At 41.0% G+C, this 15,818-nt stretch overlaps 1 protein-coding gene across 1 annotated transcript in view; it reads right to left on the bottom strand.

The window, feature by feature from the left end:
• LOC119423192 (inactive rhomboid protein 2) overlaps nt 1–15,818 on the bottom strand; it is a 71,802-nt gene that overhangs the window by 27,857 nt on the left and 28,127 nt on the right. The window contains exons 3-8 of the mRNA XM_037690599.1: nt 12,566–12,717; nt 11,056–11,239; nt 9,787–10,008; nt 8,292–8,417; nt 8,111–8,217; nt 7,730–7,948 (exon numbers count right to left, since the gene is read on the bottom strand). Coding sequence (XP_037546527.1) covers nt 7,730–7,948; nt 8,111–8,217; nt 8,292–8,417; nt 9,787–10,008; nt 11,056–11,239; nt 12,566–12,717 — 1,010 coding nt within the window. The remainder of the gene's footprint in view (nt 1–7,729; nt 7,949–8,110; nt 8,218–8,291; nt 8,418–9,786; nt 10,009–11,055; nt 11,240–12,565; nt 12,718–15,818) is intronic.

The raw sequence follows: 15,818 nt of genomic DNA, 5'->3' as shown, positions 1-15,818 counted from the left end.
TTACTGATGCAGGCACAAACTTATATATTGAGGATATAACTATTTCTTGTTGGGTTTAAGTGACCATAGTTCCTCCCATGGCTGGATACATGGAAGAGAAGGGTAGGAGGGGAATAGAGCAGAAGTGCAATGCTGCCTTTGAAAATAACGAAATAAATGATTTGCTGGGAGAGTTGTTTTTGAACATAGGTCAGAAAACCTGGAGAAAGTGCCGTCCTTATATAGATCTTTAGAAGTGTTAATGCCATGGTGTTTCCACTGTACATACGCACCATCAGTAATACCAGGAGGAAATAGATAATTCTGTATGATAGGCATAGTTACTGATGCAGGCACAAACTTAAAATGACTCATACTGTGACCAAATATCTCCTCACCCTGGGATGCTTCCTCTCCCATAAGAATGACCTAATAGTCTGGTCCAACTTAAAAAAAAAAAATCTTTAGGCAAAAATACAGGAATGACCTGAAACAGAAAAAGTAGTCTAGACAAAATATTCATCTTAATAATGTTAATCTGACCGATTAGAGACAGAGGCAAAGATTTCCATCTCTGAAGATCTAATTTAATCTGAGCAATCAGAGGAGAAAAATTGGATGAATTTAAGGAAGACAAAGTACGGGTCACATTGATTCCCAAATATTTAAATCCTATGGGGCTGAATCTAAAGGGAATATCAGATTGTTTAAGTTTACAGCTTAAGGAATTTATAGGGAAACATTCACTTTTAAAAAGATTTATTTTATATCCTGAAAAGGAGCCAAACTTCTTCAACAAGGATATAATTGGTGGTATACTAGGCAATGGATCAGAAACGTATAAAAGCAGGTCATCTGCATATAAAGACAGTTTCAAATCAAGACGTGATCGAGAAATACCATGAAAACATGGAAGGGTTCGTAAAGCTATTGACAATGGTTCAATAACAATAGCAAAAAGTAGGGGAGACAAAGGGCATCCCTGTCTTGTACGACGTGATAATGTAAAATAGCTAGAGGAAACGTTGTATGGATACTGGCCTGGGATGAATTGTACAACAGTTGAATCCATGAAATAAATCAGTACTTGAAACCAAATTTATGTAAGACAGCAAAGAGATAATCCCACTCCACGCGGTCAAAAGCTTTCTCAGCATCAAGTGAAATAACTACTTCTGGACTAACGGTAGAGTGTTGGGTTAAAATCACATTCAAAAGTGTACGGACATTAAAAAAACAACTGGCGGCCTTTAATAAAACCATTCTGTTCTTCTGAAATAATAAAAGGAAGAATCTTTTCGAGGAGAGTTGCTAAAACTTTAGCTAAGTCTTTAACATTCACATTAAGAAGTGAAATAGGTCTATATGAGGTACAAGATGTAGGGTCTTTAACTTTCTTTAGAAGGACAGTGATGAGTGCCTGTGACATTGTGGGGGGCAATGAGCCACGTTCAATAGATTCATTATACACTGAAAGGAGTAACGGAGCTAATTTGTCTATAAATGTTTTAAAAAATTAGACTGAAAACCCATCTGGTCCTGGTGCCTTACCATTGTGCATAGTTTTAATTGCGCTCACCATTTCCTCCAATTGAAGGGGTGCATCTAATTCCCTGGCTATGACAGGATCAACAGTAGGCACTGTAGACCTTTAAGAAAAGAGGTCAATTCAGATTTCTATAAAGAGGAGTAATATTGTTTAAACACTTCATTCACGTCTTTTGGGTCAGAAACCAAGTTGCCTGCTGTGTCCTTAATCTGAGTTATTAATTAAGATGGAGCCTGACACTTGAACTGATGAGCTAAGAGCCTACTCGGCTTATCACCATGTTCATAATAAGTTGTGCACCAACGAAGTAGGAGACGCTCAGTCTCTACTGTAGAGAGCAAATCAAATTCAGTCTGCAGGTCAAGTCGTTTTTTTATGCAAATCAGGAGTTGGATTAGCCACTATCCGTCTGTCTATGTCACAAATTTGTGTAGTTAAATTTTGAAGTTTGGCTTTATGATCTCTGCTGGAATGAACAGAGGAAGAAATTATCTGTCCACGTAGATACGCTTTAAGAGATTCCCGTAGTAATGATCTTGTAATAGTGTAATTTTCATTAAAGGCTATATTTTCAACGATTGTGGATTTGATATAAGCAATAAATGCCTCATCTGAGAGCAGCAAGGAGTCGAACCTCCATGGTGAGGAAAAAGAAGGCTGGGTTATGAGTTTAATATCAACACTAAGTGGTGCATGATCAGAAATAACCATTGGATGATATTCAGATGACAATACTTTTGAAATGAGAGAACCGTCCACAAAAATATAATCTATACGTGAAAAAGGTTGATGTACCGGAGAGAAGAATGAATAGGCTTTGGCAGTAAGGTTAAAAAAACCTCCAAGGATCCACAAATCCATTCTGAAGCATAAAGTCTGAAATAGACCTGGACATAGAGGACTGGGTCAGCGTCCGGGGGTTTGAGCGGTCTAACCTGGGATCAATAACACAATTTAAATCTCCAGCCAGTATCAAAAGGTGAGTGTCAAGAAAAGGGAGGCTGCTCAACAATTTGTCTGTGAACCCTGGGTTATCAAAATTGGGAGCTTACACAATGACTAACAACACAGGGACGTTATAAATATTGCCTACAACAATAAAGTAGCTCCCATTTTTGTCAGCTCTAATCTCTGATGCTTGAAACTGTAGTTTTTTTGCTAATTAAAATAGCCACCCCTCTGGCTTTTGAAAAAAAACATTGAATGAAATACCTGTCCCACCCATGGACACCTGAGTTTAACTTGGTCGCGATCTCGTAAATGGGTCTCTTGTAAAAACATTACATCACCTCTCAGACGTTTTAGATGTGAAAATATTTTAAATCATTTAATGGGGCTATTTATACCCTTTACATTCCAAGTTAGAAATCTAATACCACTACTATCTCCTAAGTTTTGACCTGGAACACTGGTCATCAAAGACTACTAAGAAGAAAAATGAAAACATCTTGCTTATTTTATTTTTTCCCCTTCTCCCTCCCTCCCCCCATAGGAGGAAAAAAAAATAAAAAAGGATACATTCACACATCCACACAAATCGAAACAACAACAAAAATATACTGCAAAATAAAAGGAATAACAAAACATCGAACCCAACGGCCCCCCCGCAGAGCAAACGCCCCCATCTTCAGGTGATGGAGACGGCAGTGCAAACTCCCAAACGGAGCTGTCAAAACAGAAACGCTCCCGACTAGAAAACAAACCAAAACCAACAACAGAAGTCCCTACAGAGTTATTTCTGAATGAAATGTAAGGCACAAACAAAAAAAGTTAAAGTAAAAATTGTCCAACTCCATTAAACAAGCAAAACAAAACATTTTCTGGCAAAACAATAGCTCGTGCACAGTAACAGTAAACTCAAACTCACCAAAATGAAGTAGTTTGGATCTGTAACTATCCCAAACAAAAGTAATATTATCCTGGTGTGTTTTTACTGTGTAGTTATTGTCTGAACATACGCCTTAGCCTTAGCCTCCTCCGGCGAGATGACGTCACGTCGCACTCCTTCATATGTGATGCGTAATTTGGCCGGATGGAGAATGACGAACTGGACTCCCTGGATGTCTCACAGCTGGCAACGAACCTCATTAAAGGCAGCACTGGCTCGTGCAGTCTTAGCGGTGTAATCAGGGAAGATGGAGAAGGTCATGTTATTTATCTCCACCCGCTGCAGCTCTCTGGCCTTCTGAAGAATTTTAATGCAGTCCGCGCAATAGTGCAGCCTCACTTTCATGGCACGGGGGGGGGGGGGGGGGGGGGACCACGGGGGTTGGGTTTAGGGACCAGAGTCTGATGGGCTCTGTCCACGAGCGGATCCTTTTCAAGTCCGAATGCCTCTCTCAGAAGTGTAGACACGTCTGTAGTAGACAGGATATTTACTTGTGGCACACCAATAATGCATGTTATTACGGCGGGACCTGGATTCTAAATTCTCACACTTGTTCTCCAGTTTAACCAGCTGCTGCGACATGGTCTCCACATTGGCTTGAAGAACAACAATATCATCTGTGCATGTTGACAGAGACTGCTCCATCTCTGCAATGGTGCCTCTGAGCCGAGAGAATTCTTGCCGCACCGTAGCAATATCAGAGGAAAGTTCAGCTTTTAGGGTCTGAATTTCGGATTTAATGGATGAGAGATTCTCCCCGAGTGCTGCGTGCAATTCCATTTTAAACATGGCTGAAATCCCTTCACGAAGTTCGGAGAGAAGTTCACTCTTTGTTGACTTGCCCACATAGACAGGTGGTGTGTCACATGTCCCCGGTTGCGGTGAAGTTCGACCATGAAGTGAGGATGTAGCGCCAGTAGCAGGCCGCAGGTTGGGCTGAGAGGCACCTGCGCTTTTATTCTATTTTTGTGACTTTATGAACGCCAGAAATAAAAACAATCTTGTTTCAAACAAGTTTACTAAATTGTTGAAATAAGAAAAAAATCTACCAAATGCACCTAAAATATTGGATAACAGAACTCTGCAAGAACTGAGCTCAAGCGTGACCTACTCCATGTTCAGCTGAGCCGGAAGTCCTCCACACGGGCATCCTTGAATTAAATTAAATTAAGTAGGTTAGGATGTTCAGGAACAACTGAGGAACCAGCACGTCTCAAACCTGCTGAGCTTCATGTCACTTTGGACTAACGGGGTCGCCAAGAAGAAGGTCCAGCTCGTAAAAAAGGCTCTGCCGCCTTCAGCTGATCACACAGACACATTCAATGTCACGTTTAAAGGTTAAATGAGACATTTTGCTTTTTTTTGCCACAGTGATTAAGATAACTCTAGGACCCAGGAGGGTTTGAAACCTACGAACACTGCAAAAAGTCTCAAGCATGGTGGAAGAAGCATCATGCTGTGGGACTGGTGCATTAAACTAAGTGGATGAATAATAGACACCGCTCCATCTTATATTACAGATCTTATTGTTCCATATTTTCCTGACAGAGCACTTCGCTCTCAGACTGCAGGTTTACTTGTGGTTCCTAGAGTTTCAAAAAGCAGAATGGGAGGCAGATCTTTCAGTTGTCAGGCTCTTCTCTTGTGGAACCAACTTCCAGTTTCTCTCCGTAAGGCTGACACATTGTCCAGTTTTAAGACTGGACTTAAAACTTTTTTGATAAATCCTATAGTTAGGGTTGGCTTGGGTTTCCTGAGCTATCCCTTAGTTATGCTGCTATAGGTTTAGTCAGCTGGAGGACATATTGACCACCTTTCGTCTCTCTGCTGTCGTCTTTACTTGCTTTACTCTACCTGCTTGAAATGATTTCTATCTTAACATGAGTTTTGTCTTTCATCCTATAGAAAGTACATCTGAACCTGCCATTCTATGTTTGTCTGTCTCTCCTTCCTGTTCCTCTCAACCCCAGCTGGTTGAAGCAGATGTCCACTCTTCGTGAGCCTGGTTCTGCTGGAGGTTTCTTCCTGTTAAAGGGAGTTTTTTCTTCCCACTGTCTCCTTTGTGTTTGTTCAGGATGGGAGACTGTGATGAAGTGAAGATTTAACACAATCTGCTGCTTCCTTAGATAGAAAACTTCTTATAATTGGCTTGTTTCATGTATGTGAATGTTTCTGTTCAGTGTCCTGAAAGGACTTATGTTGTGACTTGGTGCTATAGAAATAAACTGAACTGAACTGAAAATGAAAGAGATCAACCTCCATCCAAGTTCAACTTCACCACAAATCCACAGCTGGCTGGTTAAAACTTAAATACCACCAGGTGTTCCAACAGGAGAGGGGATTTTTCTTTTTTATTTCTTAAATAATTACCACTCACCCATATGGTTATCTACAGTATAAGCACACATTTATTGCCAGAATAAATTCCTCTATAATAAATAAATGCCTCTTCTTTGTCCACAACAGATATACAGATGCTGGTTATAAAATTAGAATATTGTGAAAAAGCTGATTTATTTTAGTAAATCCATTCAAAAAGTGAAACGTGTATATTATATTCATTCATTACACACAGACTGATATATTTCAAATGTTTATTTCTTTTAATGTTGATGATTATAACTGACAAATTCAGTATCTCAGAAAATTAGAATATTGTGAAAAGGTTCAATATTGAAGACACCTGGTGCCACACTCTAATCAGCTAATTAACTCAAAACACCTGCAAAGACCTTTAAATGGTCTCAGTCTAGTTCTGTAGCTACACAATCATGGGGAAGACTGCTGACTTGACACTTGTCCAAAAGACGACCAATGACACCTTGTACAAGGAGGGTAAGACACAAAAGATCATTGCTAAAGAGGCTGGCTGTTCACAGAGCTCTGTGTCCAAGCACGTTAATAGAGAAGTGAAGGGAAGGAAAAGATGTGGTAGAAAAAAAGTTTACAAACAATTGAGATAACTGCACCCTGGAGAGCATGATGAAACAAAACCCATTCCAAAATGTGTTGGAGATTCACAGAGTGGACTGCAGCTGGAGTCAGTGCTTCAAGAACCACCACGCACAGACGTATGCAAGACAAGGGTTTCAGCTGTCAAATTCCTTGTGTCAAGCCACTATTGAACAAGAAACAGCGTCAGAAGCGTCTCGCCTGGGACTGCTGCTGAGTGGTTCAAAGATATGTTCTCTGATTAAAGTAAATTTAGCATTTCCTTTGAAAATCAAGGTCCCAGAGTCTGGAGGAAGAGAGGAGAGGAACAGAATCCACTTTGCTTGAGGTCCAGTGTCAAGTTTCCACAGTCAGTGATGGCTTGGGGTGACGTCATCTGCTGGTGTTGGTCCACTGTGTTTTCTGAGGTCAAAGGTCAACAGAGCAGTCTACCAGAAAGTTTTTGAGCACTTCATGCTTCCTGCTGCTGACCAACTTTGTGGAGATGCAGACTTCATTTTCCAACAGGACTTGGCACCTGCACACAGTGCCAAAGTTACCAGTACCTGGTTTAAGGACCATGGTATCCCTGTTCTTAACTGGCCAGCAAACTCGCCTGATTAACCCCATTGAAAATCTATGGGGTATTGTGAGAGGAACATGTGATACTCCAGACCCAACTTAAAAACTGGGTCTGTGCCCAAACCAATCAGTCCAGGTGAACGATCAACTATAGAAAAAATAAATGGTCAAACTTGAGCCAGTTTTAAGCCAGAAGCTTGTTTAAGGGCACAATTTTTTTTCATTTAGACTTTATTTATACAGGTTAGCCTCATTGAGCCACGAGAACTCATTTTCAAGAGAGACCTGTTTAGGGAGCACATGGTGGGGGTTAAGGGCCTTGCTCATGGGCCCAGGGTGGGGCGAATGAGGGTGGGGGCAAGTGTGGGTGTTTCACCTACCCCACCCACAATTTTGATGTTGTCAGGGCCGGGGCGTGAACCGGCGATCTTCGGATCACAAGCCCACCCTCTGCGCCACCACTCCCCCTAATTCTCCCACAATGATGTGCAGCTGGGCTGCAACGTGGCAACTTGCTGAGGAACACCAAGCAAACAGGTGGTGATGTTTCTATAATTTCGGTTCTTCTTGTCCTAAGCATTTCATTGCATTGTTGACCTTGAGTTGATTTTGAGATATATGTATATATATTAGGGGTGTAACAGTACGTTAAAATCACATTTCGGTTCGGTTCAGTTTCAAGGAGGGGTCGGTTCGGTTAATTTTCGGTACAAAAAAAAGATCTGGTCAGAACTGAACTCTAAAAGATGCCAGTCAAAGAGTGATACACAACAGGTAAGATACTTATTAGTTATCCTGACCTGTGGCTGTGGAAGTCGTCCAGCTTCTTCTGGATGTTGCTGCTGAGGCTGTGGCGGTAGTTCCGGTTCAACCACTTCCCCACCACTCCCATACCGTACTGACGCTTGCGTTTGTCAAACGCAAAGTGCTTTACTTGGGACGCGATGCGACGGCCACGACGAGGGGGAATCTTTTCTGGCACCTTGGTGGGTGTCTTGGGGGTTCGAGACACGTCCTTACTGAGAAGACAACCAGTTGATTAGGCAGAAAAGATTGGAGAGGTTCAGTTAACAGCTGCCACTTCTTGAATGTTTCAACTCGGAGATCATTTGTCAGAGATTTCCAGTAAGCATCAAATAATGAAGTGTCTGTTTACGAACAGTAAAGTGATGTGGACTCACATGCTGGGGAACTTCTGAACAGCCTGCTCCGAGGGGATGGAGGCAGACAAGGGGGGGGATTCAAACACATCGTCGGCCATAGAGTACATCTCATCGTGGACGTCCCCCTGCCCAGAAAAGTCAAAGAGCTGTAAACGGATGTCGAAGCTTCAGCGAGGCGGCGTACAGAGCGGCTGCTCACCTTACTGAAGAAGGACACGGACACATCGGCTGAATCCACCGTGTCCTCGTCCACCCAGCTGGGCTTGGCGAAGCTCCTCCTGGGGAAACTGCGAGCTCTCAGTGAGCCCGCTAAACCACTGCGACCCTGGACAGCCCCCCCCCCCCCCACAAAACAAGGGTTTGGACACGTGTAGTAAAGTTTACCATTTATCGTGTGAACACTGATTTTATTTTATTCATATGTTTTTCACAATCTAACTCCTGCATGATTGTGCCACTGTTTTCATTTGTACTTGAAAACGCTCAGTTCATGCAGGAGACGGATTTGTTTTTTTTTGTCACTTTTAAAGAATTTTACTTTATGTACAGTTATTGTCTCCATAGAGACAACAACCTGATTTGATACATTCCACTGAGATCCCTTTAATTCCTTTAAAATGTGGAAATGCTGATTCAGCAGTTTCATTATTGTTCAATCCGTAATCTGTTTAATGGACTTAAACCTGTACGTTTTTGTAATTAAATGACTTCCTCATACTTTGTGCTAATTTAATCCTTTAAATATCAAAACATTTGGTACAGTATAAAAAACTGGGCTATGACTTTAATTTAATTTAAATTTAGTTACCACTTTACAGTAAGGCTCTCCTTATAAATGGCTAATAAATAGTTTATAGATATGTTATTATTTCCTCTATAAACACTTCGTAAATCATTAATAACTGCTTATTATGAATTAAGGGTGACGGAGAGACAAAACTGACTAGTTTCTTGCCAAATAGTGAGATAAATCTGTTCACCTACATATTTCATCGAGTTGTTATATTAAACATTTCACACTAAGTTACTACCTTGTGAGCATAATAAGTATTTGTAAAACAATTTCTTTAGGATATAATATTGTACTTTATCACTGCATTATCTACAACTATTATATCCTAAATAAATCGTTTACAAATGCTTATTGTTCTCACAAGGTAGTAACTTAGTCTGAAATGTTTAATATAACAACTCTAGATGAAATATGTAGGTGAACAGATTTGTTTATTAGGCATTTATAAGGGGAGCCTTATTGTAAAGTGGTACCTAAATTTAATCATAAACATTTCCCCCATAAATATGATATATGTTCAGTTTCTTCAAAGACGTTTTCTAAAATCTACAGTTTTTGCTACTTTTAATACCGTCTTGCTAATTTTTGCTGTTAGCAACAGTTTTGCTTATTTAGCCGATTTGAGTTTCTGCTCGTTTTAGTCAAATTTCAGCTCATTCTTTAACAAATCTGAGCAAAGACATTTAACACTCAGCAGTCACTGCATTAAAAAAGCAATTTGTTTATATTCTATTATATTGTAGTTCAGATATCATAAAGCAGTTTTCATGGTGTGAGGGTGATTTTCCTACACTAGATAAAGACCTGTCACCTGTAGGTAGTGTCTACATTATAGGCTGTAGGAATAAAAAGAACTGCCCTGGTTCAACTTTCTACATCAGTGTTTCAGTGCTCAACGCACCCTCAGCAGGTTGGAGGCAGCTCGGATGCTCATGCGTGCGACAGACTCCCTTTTCCGTGGGGGGAGGCGGGTGTACCCGGAGCGCTGGCTGGTGAAGGAGCTGAGGGAGGTGACCCCTGGTGTGGCAGGAAAACCCGGAGCAGTGTGCGGAGTTCTGGGGGAGCGACTGTCCATCTCATCCGGGCAACGGAAAGCTCGTCCCCGTGCCAGGGGGTCCACAATCTGTGGATGAAACAGACGTTTTACAGGCTCAGTGAGAACGTTGAACACTTTTAACAAACTCCCCTTCAACTTCTGCTGTTACGTTTTTGCACCAGCTTTCTTTGATTGTTATCTACTCCCATGCTCCGTACACTTTGATGTTCGGCTGTCAGCTGCCCTTCTGCTGTTTTACCACTTCTGTATCTGCTGCCTCCTGGCCTGGTCATCTGTTCTCAGCTGACTAACCTGATTAAATAAAGGTCAATAATTATAGTTTATGTGAGCCTTTGTTGTCTTGACATTTAAAGAAATGTGCTCCATGAATGATGGTAAAATGTACCTCAAACTGGGCCTTGAACTCATCCATCCATCCATCCATCCATGGATGGATGGATGAGATGGATGGACAGATGGATGGATCCATTGATGGATGATTGGATGGATGAATAGATGAATGGATCCATTGATGGATGGATGGTAGATCCATCCATCAATGGATCCATTCATCCATCCATTCCTGAATCCATCCATCCACCCATCAATGGATCCATCCATCCATCCATCAATGGGTCCATCCATCCATTCCTGAATCCATCCATCCACCCATCAATGGATCCATCCATCCATCAATGGGTCCATCCATCCATCCATCCATCAATGGATGGATCCATCCATGGATCCATCCGTCCATTATCTTTACCTGCTTCTTCCTTTTCAGGTCTTGGGGGGCACTGGTGCCCATATCCATAAATCACTGTGCAAGAGGCGGGGGACACCCTGGACAGGTCTCCAGTCCATCACATGGACACAATTAGGACAATAGGGACAATTAGAGTTACCAATCAGCCTAACATGCATGCTTTTGGTCAGTGGGAGGAAACTGGAGTACCCAGAGAAAACCCATGCAGCACAGAGAGAACATGCAAACTCCACACAGAAAGGACTCGAGCTGGGATTCGACCTCTCTCGCTGAGAGGCAACAGCTCTACCAACTGTGCCACCGTGCCGCCTCCTGAACTGAACCTCATATATTATTCATGTATGTACACGATGATAACTGGATTGTACCTTTGGAAACTTGTGGGCGGCCGGTGAGTCCAGACCCTGGTCAAAGCTCAAGGTGGTCTCTGGCTCTCTGTACTGGGCCTTGAGCTTGCCATAGAACTGGCTGCAGTGGCGCAAGCTCTTCCTGTGCCATACCTGCTGCTTCGTCTCACAGTCTTCACCAACTCCAAACCAGTCGGCTGCATTCCTACAGGTTCACAGAGGAGACCAAACATTAAAAACAAACAATGAACACGTGTTTTTGTCTTGGAACTTCAGTCTGAATCTTTAACTTGTATCTATGTATTAGCAGCTTAGGGTCTCCTAAATTTAGACAAAGATTGGGCCCAAATGCTGCTCACACCTAGGGTTAACAATTTTATACTGGCTGCTCTATTAGTTAATGCATTTTGCCTATTTAAAAATGCATTTTAGATGTTTTAAAGTAGGTTTCTGGAAAAAAAATGAACATCTTTATCCATCCATCCATTTTCTTTACCCGCTTCTTCCAATTTTGGGTCACGGGGGTCGCCGGTGCCCATGTCCAGCATGCGAGGGGCGGGGTACATCCTGGACGGGTCGCAAGTCCATCACAGGGTCACAGAGACAAACGAGACAAATAAACATTCACTCTCTCACTCACACCTAGGGACAATTTAGAGTTACCAATCAGCCTAACATGCATGTTTTTGGACTGTGGGAGGAAACCGGGGTACCCGGAGAAAACCCACGCATGCACGGAGAGAACATGCAAACTCCACCCAGAAAGGTCCCTGGACCGGGGTTTGAACCAAGGACCTGCTCGCTGAGAGGCAGCAACTCTACCAGTTGCGCCACCGTGCTGCCTGAACATCTTTATATCTGATGTAAATAGTTTTCAGTTAAAAGAAACACTTTCTGTCCACAAAAACTTACAAGCTAACGGCTAGCTCATAAAAATAGCTGAATTTAGCTGCTTTAAAACAAATCTGACTTTCAAAGATAAAATGCTATTTTATAAACTTTCACTTTGTTGTCAGTTTTTGCATTACAGAACATAAATATCTTGGCAGAAATATTATACATTTCCTCCAGGAAATGACGCCAAGCGACACTGGAAGTGCTACAGCTAGTTGCTGTCGTCATAACTTATTAAACATACAATTCAATATGAATTCCATCTTCATCATGTGAAGCTGAAGGCAGTAACAATGTTTAGAAAACCATCCACGTGAATCACTGTGAAATAATTGAAATTGTTATTTTAAAGCGGCACCAATCCACTTGGGTCTTAGCTGCATTCAGACCAGCTGAGCTCCTCAGCCCTGCAGAATTTAAACCTTATTTCACCAAACACTGTTCAAACAGCTATCCACAACAGGTAAGATATTAAGGATCTATAATAAAAAATGTGTTATCTATAACTTTTATAACAAAAACCCATTTGAAAATGGTCGCAGTAGCCCTTCAAGCTGTCTGACAGCTTAAGTTCCTTAATAAGACACATACTGGCCAACGTCAGGAAGAGAAAACAGCTGCCGCAGCAGCAGCTTACTTCCGAATGCTCTGTGAAAGCGATGTTTGTCTACCGAACTTCTCCCTTCTGTATCTGCCCGCCGTTCCTCCATCTCCGGCTCCGTTCGGGCTCTCTGATGTCGAGCCAGTCGCTTCGCCGCTTGCAGCCTTCGTCAGTGACGGTCGGAGAAGCTGATCAGAAGAGAAGGAACAAAGTAACAGCTGTCTGCCCTACAGATCAAAGCAGAAAACACTAAAGCACTCGAACGTTACTTTGAACAAGTGTAGATATTTTCATGTTTTAACACATCTCACTGCAACTAAAATTGTGGTTTTATGTATTTTTAAGCACTTAGCATATTTTTTTACACGTCTACTGATTCTGTTATCTTTAAGGCCTGAACAGTGTTTATATGCCAGAAAGTCTGCGTGAATGGTCATCACAGTGGATGCCAATGATTATGTAAGTTTGTCTGCAATGGTTTTAGTTGACACATAATTTTTTATGAACTTTTCAACTTCTTAAACGTTTCAGTTTTTCTCCTCACCGTGTACATCAATCTTGTTCCAGTCAGCTCTGTCCGAGCTACAGATTCAACATTTTCAAACTACCGTGTGGCTTCGACAGCAATTAATGAGTTATTTTTAAAGAATGAGGGGGTCTAAAATATTAGAGTACTTGGAGCTAGCTGACAATAAAACTGTTCTCACAGCTGAAGCAGAAGAACAACAAACGCTGCACAGACCGACAGGGGCTGCACGGAGCTGGCAGGAAAACTAAAACCTTTGTTTTTAAAGCTGCTAAATGATTTAATGAAGATAGACAGGTTATCAGTTTGCTACATTTTTAATGAATAAGAATTTGAGGAAACTTTTAGACCAAACTGTGAGCCCATGCTTGAAAACACTGTGCTGAAGTTTTGCTCATCCTTGAGCTCTCATTCCATCAGCTTTGTTCTGTTTTCTAACTTGTTGTTTTAAGCAACAACATATACCGTACTTTTCGTACTTTTCGCTGTTTAAGTTGCACCTTTTTGCATAAATTTGCATGCCCTGTGACTTATACAGCAAAGCAACTTATTTAAATATATTTTCCCATATTTATAACCAATTTTTGTCTGAGATCTGACAATTTCATTCATTCTGACATGGAAAATATTGAACACCATTTTCAACCACTAGAAGGCCCTCGACTAATATGGCAAGCCAAGTGTCTCATTAATGGGTAAAAGTGGCTATTAATGAGACACTTGGCTTGCCATACCAAGCCACATTCGTCTCGCTCCGGAACTCCTGGAGCAAACATCAAATCAGCTGCATTTCACCGTCCAGGAGAAATGCAGCTGATTTGACCGTCAAAGTGCATCTATTAAGGAAAAGTTCAACTGAGGCACACCTTTATTATAATGATGAGCAAACAAATAATAGTTTTTAGGTGATTATCTTGTTAAATTCTTGTTGAAGACCTTCCGTGCATGCTCCCGTGGCCGCCATTTGGCAGCCAATCAATTTTTGGCACAACACTGTCCCACGTTTACGGGTGATCAGTGGTGACACATAATAGATGTGACTTATACCGCAAAGCGACTTATTGATGGTTTTTTCCCACTTAATTAGACATAAATGGTAAATGGACTGTACTTATACAGCACCTTTCTATCTAATCAAGATACTCAAAGTGCTTTACACTAGAATCTGTATCCTCATTGACCCATTCATCCAGCACTCTACTAGATCTCTACAAAGCTAATTGAACAAATCTTTCTAAAGAGACTAATCAGTGCTTTAAATCACATTCATACACTGATGGGACACACATCAGAGGCAAGGAGGGGTTCAGTGTCTTGCGCAGTGACACTTCAGCATGTGACTGCTGGTGGATTCGAACCCTCAACTCTCGCATTGGAGGACGACTGCTCTAACCACTCAGCCACAGCCGCCCCAACATATTTGGACTGATGTGACTTATACAGTGGTGCAAGCTGTATGGCAGCAAGTACGGTACTTAAATCTCCTGATTTCGTTTTGGTCCCTTTAGTCCTCTGCAGCAAAAGAAGCCCATCCTGATGGCTGGAAATCCCCTTAATGGGCTGCTTCACTGTATCCATTTAACTTCTGCTTTTTTAAACGCATCTCCTGTATTTGTGCAGATAATGTTAACAGCTAAATTAAAAAAAACAATAAGAAATTTATATTTAACTTCTACATGTACCGGTATGTTAAGTTATATATGCTAAAGTTGTATTAACTTTAGCAGGAGCCAAAGGTTTTCAAAGTTAACAAAAATGCTAATCTGCTACATGGAAAGTTAGTTTCACTATTAGCAGATTCATGGAACTGTGCCCACCACTGCACTTAAATGTATATAATTAATTTAATGTTACATATTTAGATCTAATGTGTGATGTGGTTGTAGCTGAAAGTTATTTACAACACATACTCCGAGTACTACACTTTATACAAGGTCTTTGGTGAGAAAAGATATCACCAGAAAACTTATGCAGGAGTTCACACTTCATTTGCACATTTATTGCACTGCTTTAGGAAGTAGTTTAACTGTAACCTGCTCAACTGAACTCATTACAGACCACTTAGTGCAGCTGAGAGCCACAGTTTGGGTTCTGAATTGTTCATTTCTGACTGGAAAGCTTTACAGGATGGTGTTTTTTTTTTTTTTTTGTTCCTGAACAGGAAGCATTTTACACCAACTTTATTCTCTTTAGGAAGGATTTCTCATTGTTTGAGCTCCAACTTCTAACTAAGCACGACAGCATCAATTTAAAATTACATTCTAAAATGCATACCACGCTGCATTATCCTGCGATGGAAAATATTCAAAAAAATAAATCAAATGATCTAACTAAACATCTAAATATTCAAGTATACAAATTTATGTTTTTGTCATTTAAACTATGTATTAAACACTTGCCAAAATATCAATAATTTTATATTAAACCACTCGTATTTAAAGCTTGTGTTGCCATTCTGCTTTCATTATTTATTATTTATTTACTTTACTTATATTTCAACATGGGCAGCTCCTCGGCAGTGAGTACCGCAGGGGTCCATTCTCGGTCCTCTTCTCTTTTTTCTTTATACCTGCTGCTACTAGGTGTTATTTTTTTGTAAACGTATTTTCATTTCTATGCCGATGACTGTCAAATTTACTTCCCTCTGAAGCACAATGGTGCACATTCTATCCTCTTCTTGACTGTATGGTTGACATCAGGGATTGGATGGCTTTAAATTTCTTAAATTTTAATGAGAAGCAGACAGAAGTCCTTGTTTTCACC

The sequence above is a fragment of the Nematolebias whitei genome, chromosome 16, assembly GCF_014905685.2.
Source record: "Nematolebias whitei isolate Nwh7 chromosome 16, NemWhi1, whole genome shotgun sequence".
NCBI classification, from domain to species: Eukaryota; Metazoa; Chordata; class Actinopteri; order Cyprinodontiformes; family Rivulidae; genus Nematolebias; species Nematolebias whitei.
The sequence above is the reverse complement of the archived record's forward strand: the minus strand, read 5'-3'. Positions and strand labels throughout refer to the sequence as shown.